The sequence below is a fragment of the Rattus norvegicus genome, chromosome 10 (assembly GCF_036323735.1).
Source record: "Rattus norvegicus strain BN/NHsdMcwi chromosome 10, GRCr8, whole genome shotgun sequence".
Lineage (NCBI taxonomy): Eukaryota > Metazoa > Chordata > Mammalia > Rodentia > Muridae > Rattus > Rattus norvegicus.
In genome coordinates, this window is record NC_086028.1 from 72,079,571 (window position 1) to 72,095,317 (window position 15,747).

General features: G+C 39.7%; 1 protein-coding gene across 1 annotated transcript in view; it reads right to left on the reverse strand.

The window, feature by feature from the left end:
* Window positions 1–2,296: 2,296 nt before the first annotated feature.
* The window catches only part of Dhx40 (DEAH-box helicase 40), a 36,926-nt gene continuing 23,475 nt past the window's right edge, over window positions 2,297–15,747 (reverse strand). Inside the window, exons 13-18 of the mRNA NM_001005873.1 lie at window positions 9,842–9,956; window positions 8,730–8,838; window positions 7,005–7,099; window positions 5,192–5,261; window positions 4,322–4,550; window positions 2,297–2,802 (exon numbers count right to left, since the gene is read on the reverse strand). Of these exons, the coding sequence (NP_001005873.1) occupies window positions 2,663–2,802; window positions 4,322–4,550; window positions 5,192–5,261; window positions 7,005–7,099; window positions 8,730–8,838; window positions 9,842–9,956 (758 nt within the window). The 3' untranslated portion in view covers window positions 2,297–2,662. The remainder of the gene's footprint in view (window positions 2,803–4,321; window positions 4,551–5,191; window positions 5,262–7,004; window positions 7,100–8,729; window positions 8,839–9,841; window positions 9,957–15,747) is intronic.

A 15,747-nucleotide genomic window follows, 5' to 3' on the forward strand; every position in this document is an offset into this window, starting at 1 on the left:
GTCAAGTGCCTTTACCTGAACAGCCATCTTTCCAGCCCCAAAATACTTTGGAATTATAAAAGAAGTATGTTGAAGAAATTTTCCTTTAAAACCATCTAAAAAAGATTAGTATGACTAATGAGGGCAAATACGTATACGTTCAGCTGTGATAACCGAGGAAAGATTTTAGTAGTTTATGTAATATTCAAGTAAAAATTGTCTAATTGTGGGGCTGGGTAGACTGATGTGCAATCATGAGGACCTGGGTTCAGATCCTCAGCACACTTGTACCTGTAATCCCTGCACTGGGAGGTATAGACAGGATGATTCCTGGAGCCTGCTGGCCAGCCATTCTAGCCAGTTGATAAGCACTCTAGGTTCAGTGAGATATACTGTCTCAAAACAATGGGGTGAAAAGTATCTGATGGTAACACCTGATGCCTACCCCTGGCCTACTCATGCGCTGGTGAGCATGCACATACGGTCTGAGAAAAGAGAGAAAGCCAAACTAATACCATATAAAATAACTACTCAGGACAGCCAGGGCTACAGAGAGGGACTCTGGCTCAAAACAAACAAACAAACAACAACAAAAAAAAAAATATTAGGCATAGTCCTCCCTTAAGAACCTTTCCTCTCTCCTGGGAATTCCTCTATAATCTACTTTCATTCTGCTTAAAAAAGTAAAAGAGATTATTGAAACAAGTGATGAAATTCAAATTTGGACAAAGATGTAGAATGTAGTGGTTAATATTTTATGATCTAAAAGAGCTTTCAGGATCTGGAGAGATGGCTCAGCAGGTAAAAGCACTAGCTGTTCTTTCTGAGGACCCTGGTTTGATTGACACCTGCACTTGCATGGCTGGAACTGTAAATCCAGGTGGGGGGTTCAAGTCCCTGCTTCTGGTCTCCAGCAGTGCCAGGTACACATGTGGTACACAGACATACATGCAGACAAATTCACACCCATACATATAAGATAAAAATAAATCTAAACAAAAAAATTATAAAACAGCTTTCATTTGAAGAATCCACCCACATCTTTATATTTCTAAGGATAAAACACACTGATAAAATACACCTGAAAAGAAAAACTAGAAGGCCTAAATGATTTTTTAAAAACAGATTCACAATACTGCAAACATTAAAAAAAATTATCACTACTTACCTTCAAGGAAAAGCAAGATTTGGGCTATCACCAATTTTTCAGAAAGGCTCCAAGTGTCTAACTACTGAACTTAAAAAACGTTTTTGATACTAAAGGATATAATTACCTAACAAAATAAATTAGGCTTAATTTTTATACTAAACATATAAAACCCTGCCAAGTATAGTGGCACAAGTACTTGAGAGGCAGAGAAAAACAGGAAGATAACCCTGAGTTTGAGGTCAGCCTGTATATTACTATACAGTAATGCCAGGCCAACTAGGGCTACGTAAAAGGAAATAAAAGCAAAAACTGAAAACAAAAATCCACATACTGTCTATAGAGTTTTAATGACACTAATAGCTTTATTTAACAAACACTGAGTGACTACTATGTGCAAAGCACTATGCTAGGTGCCATGAATGGTACAAAGGTGAAAAAGACATAGACCCTGCCCACAAGGAGCGTATAATCTAATGAGAAAGACAAACATATACACACATAACCACAATACAAGGCAGTAAACAAGAGTAGGCAAGTGCTGAGTGTGGCCTGAGTATAATATTAGCCTCAAGGTTTTCATTTCAAACATTAGTGAAGTGTGGCTGCTTTGAAAATCTCATCCCAGGATTAACATAATAGGTGTTTAAATGGTCCTGCCCAAGCAGCTGCAGTCAATAGAGTAAGCCAGGTGGAGGGGCTGCTTGAAATTGCTGTCACACCTACATACATGAGCTGATACACAAGTATGTAGGAACAGTTAAAAAGAACTTTATGTGTGAATGTGTATGTATGTATGTGTATGATACATATGATACACACACAAACACACATGCATGCGCACACAGATGTATTTATATACACACACATCTGTCCTTTGGTTAATGGCTATAGCTACTGTTTTAAACAATATACTTTTATATAAAAAGGAATTTGTATAATCCCAAAAAAATCAATTTAAGGATTAGGATTAATTTAAGAAAGAGTCCTGCCATAGGCAATTTTATTTACTAATTGAGTCTTTAAATATCTATAAAGCTCTGGAGCAATTAAACTGTTAGACATCTAAGTATTGCTGAGTAAAAACCTCTTGTGTACGTTCAGCCTTCTGAAGGAAATGCTCACATACCTGATACAACACTATTCTAATAGCAATAAGAAGGCCTTAAAGAGATTTAAGGAAAATAATCTTTAATGCTTCAATGCAAATGGAATACACGCTGATTAAATACAATTCAGTGTTCTTTGAAAATATCTCGTGACACTGTTTGATACCAGTTAAGGCCAGCAAAACAGAAGTGAGGAAAATATTGTATCATCTTTCATTGGTTTCATGTACTATGACTATGCAACCCAATCTTTTCTTTCAAAATGTCATTTGTTAGTATTGACGAGACGTGATTTATTTGCTTTCGGCTCACAGGCTATGAACAGCTGCTGACCACTTCCTTTTGATAGTACTGTCTGAAATAACTGGCAAAACAGAAGCACATTTCCTGGCTGCTTTCCTGCTTCCTGAATTGGACAATCCACTGCTTAGCCTGTTTCCTTTAATGTGTCACTGTGGTCCTGGATTCTCTGTTGCTTTCTCTCAAGGAAACGAGCCCGCGCATCTGATATGGATTTGTCATCATTTCTTCTTTGCATTTTCTTTAAAACTTCTTTTGATATTCCATCTGAAAATAGTATAAATATACCTTATTTTCAATGTTAAGAAAAAGGACTGAGGAGATGGTTCAGTAGCATGCACTTGTATAGCAAGATCGGAGATGGAGACAGGAAAATAACTCGGAGCTCCAGAGCCAGCTAGCCCGGAGTACACAGTGGCAACCAGAGACCATGACTCAAGCAAGCACCAGTTAACTGAGGATGTCTTCTGACCTTCACATGTGCATGGTCACACAGGAATACACATATCATATACATACAAATATTTTTTTCTTACAGAAAAAAGATCAACAAGGAAATTAAATGTTGTCTAACCAGAAATCTGGTTGAAAAAGCACACAGGTGGGGATGCTGAGCTCAGTGGTACAATGCACATTTCACATGAACAAGGCCCTAGGACAACCAGTACAGTAACAAAAGGACATGAGCCAGCAGGTAAAGGCACTTGCTACTGATCCTGACAACTTAAATTTGATCATGAGGACCTATGTGAAAGGAGAAAGCTAACTCCCATAGATCATCCTCTGCCTGAACTTATACACACAAATAAAAATAGATGTAAATGAATAATAATAAAAAGGTTCATGAAGGCTAACCAGTCAGAAAAAAACTGAAATTCAAGCATATAGGACAGTGTTTTGGTTTTTTTTTTTCTTTTTTTCGGAGCTGGGGACCGAACCCAGGGCCTTGCGGTTGCTAGGCAAGCGCTCTACCACTGAGCTAAATCCCCAACCTAGGACAGTGTTTTAACGTTGCAATAAAACACCTAGTAATTACCATATTTGAAAACCTTTTGATGAGCCAGGCATGGTGGGTCATGCACTTGGTGGCAGCACTTGGGAATCAGCTGTAGGTAGATCTCAGTGAGTTCAAGGCCAGCTGGGTCTACATAGCAACTGTCCAGTCAGCAAAAGTTACATGGTGAAGCTTTGTCTCAACAGAAAACCCTTCTGTGACTTCTTGGGCAATACTTTCTACCGTCTATTTCCCAGGGAAATAATAAATAAATATAATACGAATCATCATTCTGTCTCAAAAAGTCTTTTGGTGTATATAAGCTAATTATGTTTTATGTTGTAATTCATTATTACAACTTTTTATACATCTTCCATCTATAGCCCTAACGATTCAGAAAATCTGCTGGAAAAATGGAAGTTCTGAAGCAGTAAGTCACAAAATTTGATAAAACAAAAATAAGTAAAACTGGGAAAAAGGAAAACAAAAAGGGAGCCAGGCAGTGGTGGTGTACACCTTTAATCCCAGCACCTAGAAGTCAAACATCTTTGACTTCAAGCCCAGCCTGGTCTAGAGAATGAGTTCTAGAACAGCCAGGGGTACACAGAGAAACACTGTCCAAAGTGGGGAAAAAAACCCACTGGAAAAAAGACAGCTTCACAGGTAAGAGAATACCTATAATCCCAGTATTGAGGATGGTGAGGCAGAAGGATCGCCAGACCTTTGAGGCCATTCTGGTCTACAACATAAAACCCTTCTTAGAAAAACAGAGTAGAACTGTGATTCACTCACCCTTTAGCTGTTTCACATTTTCCTTATTTGTCCATTTTCTTCTTGCATCGTCTCTCATTTCACGTCTAGCCACACTGCTCAGATCATGTGCATTAAGTTCATGCAACTTGGGTAGTAAGTCTCTCACCCATTCATAACGGATTGGACACACAATTCTTGCATAGACTTTGGTGGTAACTAATACTTCATGAAAAATTATCCATTCAAGTTTCGTTTCCTGTTCATGAAGCTATATAAAAAATTAAGAATAATTACTAGTAATAATCAGCCCCATTCTAAATAAGAGCAAGAAAATAAGGACAGCTAAGGACTACATACAGAGAGCCTGTCTCCAAAATAACAAAAAATAACCTGAAACTCTCTGAATTCCTATTTTCTTCCATAAAACAGAAGTCATATGCTAACCGATACCTTTAAGCTCTACATATATAGAAATTTCAGAGTGAAAACTAGAAGATGCTGGTATGTTAGTATTCTACTCTTATAAATGCCTATCTGTCATTAAAAATAAGATACATTAGAGCTGCCAAGATGGCTCAACTGAGCAGAGTTCAGGGCCCAGAACCCAGTAGTGGAAGGGAAAAACTGACTCCTACAAGTTACTCTCTTGGCCTTCACAAGTGTATGCCTCTCCACACACCCACAAAACCTTTTATTTAAAGAGAGTACTTTTTAAGGGCTGAGAATGTAAAGTGCAAGAGAAAACAAAACAAAAAACAAAACCAGGAAAGAGTTAGTTACAAGGCGAAGGTTTAAGTCTGTAATCTCACCACTTGGGAGGCAGAGGAGAGAGAAGCTTTAGTACAGCCTCAGCAACAGAGACCCTCTCTCAAACCAACCAACCAACCAACCAAATATACAAGAACTTACTGCTGAGGAAGGATGAATATGAACTGGACTTCCACGCCCATCCATTGTACAAAATGTTCTGCCAACAGATCTATAAACAGAAAAAAAACAAATGCTAAAGATCAAAATAGTAAAGCAATAAGGCAACTGCTTTTTTTTTTTTTTTTTTTTGACTAAAATGAGCAGAAGTTTACCTAGGAAAGAGGAATCACTTTAGGTAATAATGTCACAAGAACTGGTTTAAACACTTATCATCCTCAATTTCTATTTCTCCTAATGAGTATCTATCCATATGGTAAAAACATCTCTTTTCATCACAATTCTAAAGAAAGAAAATTGTTATAAGAGATTAACCAGTGGGTTTACACTTCATACATTTAAAATATATATATTAATGTGGGTGGTGGGGCATGGTGCATGCCTTGTCATATGTGGAAACCAGAGACAACTTTGGAGTCAATTCTCTTTCTACCTTTATTTCAGTTCCATGGTTCAACCTGAGATCATCAGGTTTTCAGGCAAGCATTTTTACCCTAAGCCATTTTACCAATCCAATAATAATATATATTTTTAAAGATTTATTTATTTTATATATGAGTACACTGTAGCTGTCTTCAGACACACCAGAAGTGGGCAACAGATCTCATTACAGATGGTTGTAAGCCACCACGTGGTCACTGGGATTTGCACTCAGGAACTCTGGAAGAGCAGTCAATGTTTTTAACCACTGAGCCATCTCTCCAGCCCCCAACAATTATATTTTTATGCTAATGTAATTTAAGCATAAGAGATGCTAGCACATCTCACATTTCTTGGATTGTTTTGTATGTGTGCATAGGCATGCAAATAGGAAGGCCAGAGATCAATTCAGGGCATCTTCCTCTATAGCTATCCACTTTACTTAAGACAATGGTATCTCTCTCAACCTGCATCTCATTCTAAAATAAACTAAATTTACAGAAAATTAAAAGTAAAGGACAAATACAAAGCAAAAAAAAAAAAAAAAAAAAAAAGACTGTTATTGGAAGGACTGACAACTGGAAGTAAGGTTCCAACCCGTTATCGCACCCATAACCACTCATCTTTGTAGCTGTGGTAAACCATCGAACCGGAAAACTGACACTGACTCATTACTAACATCAAATTTTGAGACCCCTGAAGTATCAGCAATGGCCTAACAACATCTTTCAAAGCAAGAAGACTCCATTTAGAAGCAGAACCGCCTTTACTTTCCGTGTCCTCCTGCTGGAGCACCTGCTCAGGCTCTTTTGACCTAAATGGTGGTTTACTGTTCCCAGTCTCTTCCAGGTGATACTGTTAGGACACCAGGCATAAACCACCAGGCCTACGATCTTTGAGTATTTCCAACGACCTTCACCATTGTCCTTACCGTATTTACTTAAGTGACTCATCCTTCAGGTATGTAATGCATGTCCCATTACCAATATTACTGCTTTCCTTACAATAGTCTCTTGCCTCTCTCCCCCTTATGATTGAGCCTGACACTGCACACCCACGCTGACCCTCCCCGGGATGCCGTCTGTCTGTCTGGCTCCTACACTCCATCTGAGGCTACCAAATTACAAAACCCTTGTCATTTGTTCAGGTGCCGACACATCCGCCCGCATGCACTCTCCTCTTACCCCCGCTGGTTTCCAGGGCCCCAATCTGAACCGCTGTAGTGCCCTGTGTGCAGATGGCAATTATGAAAAGAGTTCCTATAATTGTCGTCATCATCATCACAGAGTCTATCTCACATCTTCAAGCTTTAGGCTGTTCAGCACTGCAGTTAAGTACAGGAGTGTCTACGAACTCTCTCCAGCGTGTAACTTACCTTCGAGCAACATTTTTGAAGTAGCCTGCACAAAGACATCTTCGTAGTACTTCATGTTTAGGGCCTTCAAAAGTCTCTCTTGGGAAATCACTTTGCTGTAGAAAGAGTATGTATTCAATGATAAAGCTCAAGTACAATTTGATTTAATCTTTCTTTCAAAGTTCATATTTCCAAAGACTTCTGGGAAATGTTATGAGAAGGATTACATTTAGCATTGCACCCAAAACAGTCAAAAGGCAAACAGTATATATAAAATAATAATGTACCAAATAATATGTATCAGACAGCTCCACCCTAGTCTTAAGAAAGAGTTCTGACTATGGCATAAGAAAAAAATCCAAATGGAACCCAGAGAACTTACTAAGGAAACAGAGTCAAGAGACTGACTAGAATTTACAGGAAAGAGTAAGTTCAGGCGAGATGTTCAAAAACAAAAAATATGAGAGATCTGCAGAAAGTACCTGCACAAATAAATAACAAGATCACAGCTTGGTGACTTACGGGCAGAGAATGGTACTGTGAATACCTTCCAAGAACTGGTTTGGGATGGAGCACCTACAAGAGGGTCACCTTTAATCCCAGCATTTCGGAGGCAGAGGCAAGCAGATTGCTAATTGTTTGGCCCTGAGATATACGTTGAGTTCTAGGCTGGCCAGTGCTGCACAGTCGCACCGAGACTGCTCCCTCAGAAAATGCACATAGAATAGCATGGAACCTTGGGAGGTGTACATATTATCATTTTAGAATATGTAAATGTGTATGTATGAGAATATATAGATGAATACAGGATGGAAACCAGAGGCATCCAATTCTTGGGGGCTGTAATTACAGGCAGTCATGATGCACCTGGTGTGGGTATTGGGAAATGAACTCTCATCCTCTTCAAGAGCAGGATGTGTGGGGTTGGGGATTAGCTCAGTGGTAGAGCGCTTGCCTAGCAAGTGCAAGGCCCTGGGTTCGGTCCCCAGCTCTGAAAAAAAAAGAAAAGAAAAGAAAAAAAGAAAAAGAAAAAAGAGCAGGATGTGATCCAACCACTGTGCAGTCTCTCCAGCACTATTAACCTTTCTTCTTTTTCCTTTTTAGATAGGCTCTCCTTATTTAGCCCTGGCTAGCCTGGAAACTTATTACATAGACTAGGCTCCCCTCAACTAACAGAGATCCATCCACCTGCCTCTGCCTCAAGGATGCTGAGTTTAAAGGTATGCATCAGGCCAGCCCTATTGTCTTGATCGTAGTAATGACTTAACAAGTATATATAGATATCAAGACTCAGAGAACTATACACTTTTTAAAAAATGTTTTAAAGTATTTTTTACATTTACCTGGTGAGTAGGCATGCTCATGCCAAAGCCTATGTGTGGAGGTCATAGGAAAACTTTTGGGAGTTGATTCTTTCCTTCCAACCTGTGAGCTCCCAAGGTTAGACTTGGGTCATTAGATTTGGTGGCTTGCACCCTTACCTGCTGAGTCACCTTATCAGCCTATATGAAGTTTAGTGTGTGTCAATTAAAGAACACTTTGGTTATTTCACACACATTTCTGTACCTCTTGGAGGATTCACCAGGTCAGAGAGATGACTGTACAGTGTAGCATGCAGGGAAAGTAGCCGACTAGAGCGGGTGGCACAAATATAAATTTACTGCACTGAAATTTCAGTTGACATATACAGACCACAGACCTACAGTGGTAGAGGAGAAAACAGACAACAGAAGCCACAGCAGTCACCTGTTTGAGTTTCCTGATCAGTTCCCGAAGTTGAGCTTCCACACGGAACGCAGAAAATAAGCACCGCCAGTGAATCCAGTGCTTTTGGCACCACGAAGCTGGAGCTCCACTGCAACACAAAAACACTGCTGCCTTCAAAACACCTTCTCTAAATCAGACAAAAACATCCTCATTGCCTCTATGAGAAATGGAAACCAGTCGGGTGTGGTGACTCAGGGCTGGGGTGCTTGTAATCAACAGCTGGGAGGTAAAGGCAGAAGAAACCAGGGGTGCAAGGCATCCGCTACTACACAGCAGGCTGCGCCAGCCTAGGCTACAAAAGACCATCTCAAAAAGGCAGGCAGGCCACAACAACAAAAGAAACCTGTAAGCAAAAGACGAGATCCGGACAAGCACTGAAGAAGCATTTTAGAAAATGTGACAAAAAGTTAACATCGGGGCTGAGAGACAGCTCATCCCTTAGGAGTATTTCTTGCTCTTCTCACCAGCCTATGTGAAGTTTAGTGTGTGTCAACTATTCTTCAGTACAACGATCTAAAAATATTTTCATTATTTCCACACATTTCTGTACCTCTTGGAGGAGTCACCAGGTCAGAGAGATGGCTGTACAGTGTGGCATGCAGGGAAGTAGCCGACTAGAGCGGGTATTTCACAAAACCTGCCTGGGTTCAATTCCCAGCACCCACATACTGGCTCACAACCATCTGTAACTCTAGTTCTAGGGGATCCAAGGCCTTTTTCTGTTTCCATGGGCACCACGTATGCCAGTGATACACAAGCACAAGCAAGCAAAACATTCCTATGCCTAAAATAAGTCTTTTTAAATCAAGAGAAGAAAATTTGACAAAGAATTAACATCAGGTCCTCTGGCTAAATAAAAAAAAAATGTGTAAAGAGATTTTTTTTTTACATATATGAATTAACAAATATCTAACCATCATTTAATCTAAGTATCTACATGAAAACAAAACTCTGTGAAATTCATTTTCAGGATTTGAGGGAAAAGGGAAAACCAACATTGAGCCTGAATGACTAAGCTCATACATCCTGAGTATGTAAGGACGCTGCAGATCAAAGTGACATTTTCCAGTACAAAGGACAAGCTCACATACCTTGATTTGCACTGTTCAAAAATGACGGCTAAAGTTGCAAAGTCATTAAATCCTCCAGCTTTTGCTGCCAATTCCCGATGTTTCTGTTCTGCTTCCTTCTGATACTCTGGATCAACTAGAAGTCACATTTAGTTTAGCTCCATGTTGAATCAAGTCCCCACATCACTGTGCTGTCTCTCACCGTGTTCAACAACGTCTGCCTCACTCTGAGACAGAAGTAAATCAGCTCTTCCTAAGTTCTGTTTCTCCTTAAATCTCATCAGTCGTTCCCCACCAAGATTATCACCTTGGCGCTGTTTTACAAGATAGACCATCTCCCTACACAGCTCAGACTGACCTGGAATTTGGCATGGAGCCCACTGGAACATAGTGTGCCATTAAAATTCTTTTGCCTCTGCTTCCCAAGTACTGGGATTACAGAAGTGTACCACCACACATAGCTATTTTTCTTTTCTTTTTTCTTTTTTTCAGAGCTGGGGACCAAACCCTAGCAAGCAATCTATCGCTGAGCTAAATCACCAACCCCTATTTTTCTTTTAAACACATGCTAGAGATTTATGACAGTAAACACTACTTCTCTCAATCAATGGTCTTTAAAATAGTATCTGAAATTTACTTTTTTCTTTGGAATTAACTCTTCTCAAAAAAAACCTAAGAGTAGCCGACAGTTAAAAGAATATAAGGTAAAAGTTCCATGTGTACAGTTTGTCACATGAACAGTCTTCAAAGCTGATCACTATTACAGATGGTCCCAACTTAGACTACTCTAACTGAATAATGGTGTAAAGCAGTATACACTTTACATCCCGTCCAAGCAGTGCCTCCGACTCTCTATTTTCATCCTTTCTCAACATTCCGCACAACAGTCCCTCCCAATACTAGTAGCATAAGGAGCCTCTGCTTCCTGTCAGCCATACAATCATAAGGATAAGATAAAAACAAAGACATAGTACACCATGCAGCTTTTTGTAGGTTAGTGTTTTTAATGCATATTTGACTTTGGATGTTTTTAATTTTGGATGAATTGAATCAATATGTACCTCACTGTAAATCAAGAACATCTGTATTAAGTTTGTGTTCTTCCAACTTTTTCCACTTTTCTCCTTCCACTATATGGTTCTCAAGGATCAAACCAGTCAAGGGTCAGCGGGATGGCTCAACAGGTAACAGTGCTTGCCTCACAAGCCTGATGACCTGAGTTCAATCCATGTAAAGGTAGGAGGAGAGAACTGCCTATACAGTTTTGTCTTCTTATTTCCATATACAATGCCATGGCAAATGAATATAACATACACATACAGAGAGTGATCAAGCACTGCCTAAATGAATAAAGAATATACACAATTTAACCAGTCAACATATATGGAACTCAGAATACTGGGTAATTAAACAGGACCTACATATAAACAGTCCTATATAAATACAGTAACGTATAACAAGTAAAGGAAAACTACTCACGCTGTTAATGTATCCCCCTGGGGGTAGTCATAAGCATAGTGTAATAGTGCACTCAAACAGATCAACAAATACCAGCATTAGAGAACCCTAATAACCTTCTAACACTTCACCCAGAAGGGCAACCATACCTAACCTCTAACTCCACAGATGGGTCATTCCTGTTTCTAACATTTTTTTTTTTTTTTTGGTTCTTTTTTTTTGGAGCTGGGGACTGAACCCAGGGCCTTGCGCTTCCTAGGCAAGTGCTCTACCACTGTTTCTAACCTTTAAAAACATGCTTTTTTGCCACGAAAGTGAATACCTTTACTCCCAGAGCTTAATGGGCAGAAGCAAGCAGATCTCTGAGTTCAAGGCCAACCCAGTCTTTAGAGTGAGTTTTAGGCCAGGGCTACACAGTAAAACCCTCAGAAAAAAAACAAAAAACAAAAAACAAAAACCGTCTGTTTATTTTGTGTGTGAGAGCATGCCATAGCATGCGCTATGGAGGTTAGAAGATGACTTGCAATAACCAATTTTCTCCTTCCATCATATGGGTCCCAACAGTGACATTCAGGTTGCCTATCTTAGTGGTCCATACTGTTACCCACTGGCCCATCTCACCAGGCTTGTTCCTAACCTTTACATGAATGTGATCACATAATATGTACTTGATGAGTTTAAGTGCTTTTGCTCAACATCGTTTTCGAGATTTACCTTTTATTTACTTTGATCCTATTTCTCCTGAATTCATTTTAAGACTGACATGCTCTCTGGCCAAATTCCCCATCCAACACTTTATCAGATTATTTTATTCTGCTGGATCCCCTGGGGATGCACAGACCATGTCTCAACAAACAAACAAACAAAACTACTGGGAAGCTAGCTCAGTGATACTAGCTCTTGATATTGTCAAGCATGAGCACCTGAGTTTGATCTCTAGGACCTATATAATGAAAATAACTAACTAAAGAAAAATTTAAATCAAATGCGCTGGTCTCTACTTGCAGTGGCAGCGAGACAGGTGGGTTTTTGAGGTTAACTGGCTAGTCCAGCCCGGTTTACTTGGCCTTGGCAAGTTGCAGGCCAGTAAGAAAAAAAAAAATTTTTTTTTTTTATGCAAGGTCTTTCTACATAGCCCAGTCTGTTGTAGACTTTACAGAGATCTACCTGCCTCTGCCTTCCCCAGTGCTGGGATTAAAAGCATGCACCACCACACCCGGGAAGAAATCTTATCTCAGGAAAAAAAAAATGCTTGAAGAATGTTGAAGAACGGCACCTGAAGTTGTCCTCCGGCATCCACACCCAAACACACCTGCACACACACAAAGGTAAAGATACAAATACAGAGTCAAAGGGAAAGCAAAAACCAAGGCCAGGTGTGGTAGCACATACCTCTAATTCCAGCACTTGGGAGGAAAAGGCAGGTGGATCTCTGAGTATAAGGACAGTCTGGTCTACACAGAACGTTTTGGGCCAGCTAGGGCTACATGGTGAGACCCTGTCTAATCTCTTAATTAATCTACTAAATAAACACATGAAAAAAACCCATTATTCTCCAGGCGTGAGAGTTCATGCCTTTAATCCTAGCATTGGAGAGGCAAACAAATTTCTCTGAGTTTGAGAGGTCCAGACCATGTGTCAAAACCAAAAAACCTCATCGTTAGCCATCAAATAGCCAAAGTGAACATAAATATATAATATAATGTGTAAAATGCAAAAGATTCTGCAAGTACCAAATGTGGCAGAGGGCATGCACAAGCTAGTTCACGCCGCCCTCTCATGTTTACTTTGAGGTAACATTTGACTGGTTTTTAGATCACTATATAGAGCAGGCTGGCCTCAAACTCAGTACTACGCCTGCCTCTGCCTCCCTAGTGCCGAGATTAAAGGTACTACACCCACCTTGTTTCTTAATGACAAACTTGATCAAAAACACAATTTCTTTCCCAAGTTTTTGGTTTTTTTTTTTAAGTTAAGCTAAAGTGAGAACCACTGTAGTACTAGTGATTAAAAACATTCCTTATCACCAGACATAGTGGTTGTGGTGGTCTGCACACACTTGGCCCAAGGGGTGACAACAAGGTGCGGGCTTGTTGGAGTAGTTAAGGCATTGATGGAGGAAGTGTGTCACTTTGAGGATGGGCTTTGAGACCTTCTTCCTAGCTGCCTGGAAGCTAGTCTTCTCCTGTTTGGTTTCGGAACAAGAACTCTAAGCTCCTCTATGCCAGCCATGTTCCTACCATGATGATAATGGATTGAACCTCAGAACGAGTAAACCAGCCCTAATTAAATGTACTTTGTAAGAGTTGCCTTGGTCGTGGTGTCTCTTCACAGCAAGAGTTAGGAGCCCTAACTAACAGCAAGTTAGGAGCCCTAACTAAAACAAAAGTGTATGCCTTGAATCCCAGCACTTGAGAGAGTCTGAGGATCTTTGTGAGTTCAAGGCCAACCTGTTTGTTGTTCTACACAGTGAGAACTCCAGGACAGCAAGGACTATGCACATCGAAAGAAAAGGAGAGAAAGAGAGAGAGAGAGAGAGAAAACAAAGAAAAACAAGACCCATTCTGTATCTTTTGAAAATGTTTTAACACACACACACACACACACTCTGCACAAAAAGCTGGGTGATGGTGGCTCACACCTTTAATTTCAGCACTGAGAAGGGCAGGTGGATCTCTGAGTTCCAAGCTGGTTTGGTGTACAGAGGGAGTTCCAGGACTACAAAAGAGAAATGCTATCTCAAAGATGTTTTTAGATGTTCGAGAGTGGGGCACAAAAATACCATTTTGATATACAGAGGTCAGAGGATAACGTGGAGGACTTATTTTCTCCTTCCACTCTGTGGGTCCCAAAAATGAACTCACATTCTCTATCTGGATAGGGGTTCCTGTTATGTGGGTGTATCCATTTCACAAAATGTGCTGACTTATACTAATATGTATACCTTTCACATAATGTAAAATATGCCTTTAAAATGTAAATGAGGCCTTCAAAAATCACTTGATCCATTCTGCATCTTTTTCTAGCCTTACCTATTGGAGTTGGATTAGAGTTGAACCCAATATCCTGGGGTTTTGGGTTTTTTTTGTTTTGTTTTGTTTTCTTGTTATCTTGTTGGTTTTAGTGTTGTTTAGTTTTTTCCTTTTGGTTACCTGAGACAAGGTACCAAGGTTTCCTCTCACACCCCCTGCCCACATATGCACACAGATGGTCAAATAGTCACTACATAACCCAAAATGGCATCAAACTCTGAGTTCCTCCAGTGCTAATTTCTAAAATACTAGGATTACAGTTATGCACCACTACACATGGGTCTCGTTTTTTAAATGAAAAACATGGGAGTCTGAGAAAGCTAGGCTCATGGTCAGATACCTGGGTAATAGGGCAGGACAGTTGGAACACTCAACCTTTTACTTCTACTTTATACTCTCCAGTAATTTTGGAAGTATCTTTAGCTTTGATACTCCCTAATAGAAACTGATCAACATTATTTATTGTACACACTATGTTACTAGGAAAAAATGCAACTGAGCATATTATGAGAATTACAATTTTGTTAAAATTATTATATTTATTTATTTTGTGGTTGTGTATACTCATCTGCCAAGGCATATATGTGATAGTCAGAGAACAACTTATGGGAGTTAATTCTCTCCTTCCATCATGCTCTGAATTCTGAGGAACTTAGGACATGAGGACCAGAGAGATGACTTAGCAGTTAAGACAACTAGCTGGGGGTTGGGGATTTAGCTCAATGGTTAGAGCGCTGGCCTAGCAAGCGCAAGGCCCTGGGTTCGGTCCCCAGCTCCGAAAAAAAAAAAAAATTAAAAAACAAAACAAAACAAAACAAAACAATAAGACAACTAGCTGTTCTTCTCAGCAGTTCCAGGGGGATCTGACATCCTCTTTTGGCCTCACCTGGCACCAGGCAAGCATATAGTGCACAGATATACATGTAGGCAAAATACCATACATATATAAAAAAAAAAAAAAAAAAAAAAACAATGAACACCTCAGGACATCAGACTCGGCAACAAATGCCTCTACTTATTGGGCCATCTTGCAGGCCCAAGAATCAAAATTTTGATGGTTAAAATTGAGGTCTACTTGGGGTAGACAGCAAACTGATTCAATAACACAGTACTTTTACAGAAAAATAGATCCCCCATTATAATTGTGGCAGTGACAAACTAGTCTCAACCAATACTCATAACCTATAAAAAGAAAGGCCAGTGAGGTGTATACTCTATTGTTATGGTATGAGCTGTTGACAAGGCATAGCAACTACTCTGAAGCTCCCTGTGGAAGAAGTTATTTCTCTAGATGAAAACCAAGCCAACACATATTAAAATGTCTCATACTGACACACCAAGAAATAAGGAAAGGAAAATATACAAGGACACAGAAACCTTAATGAATAAAGGGCTGAACTGCCTGTTCTTCTCAATCTAAGAAAACAAGTTAATGTA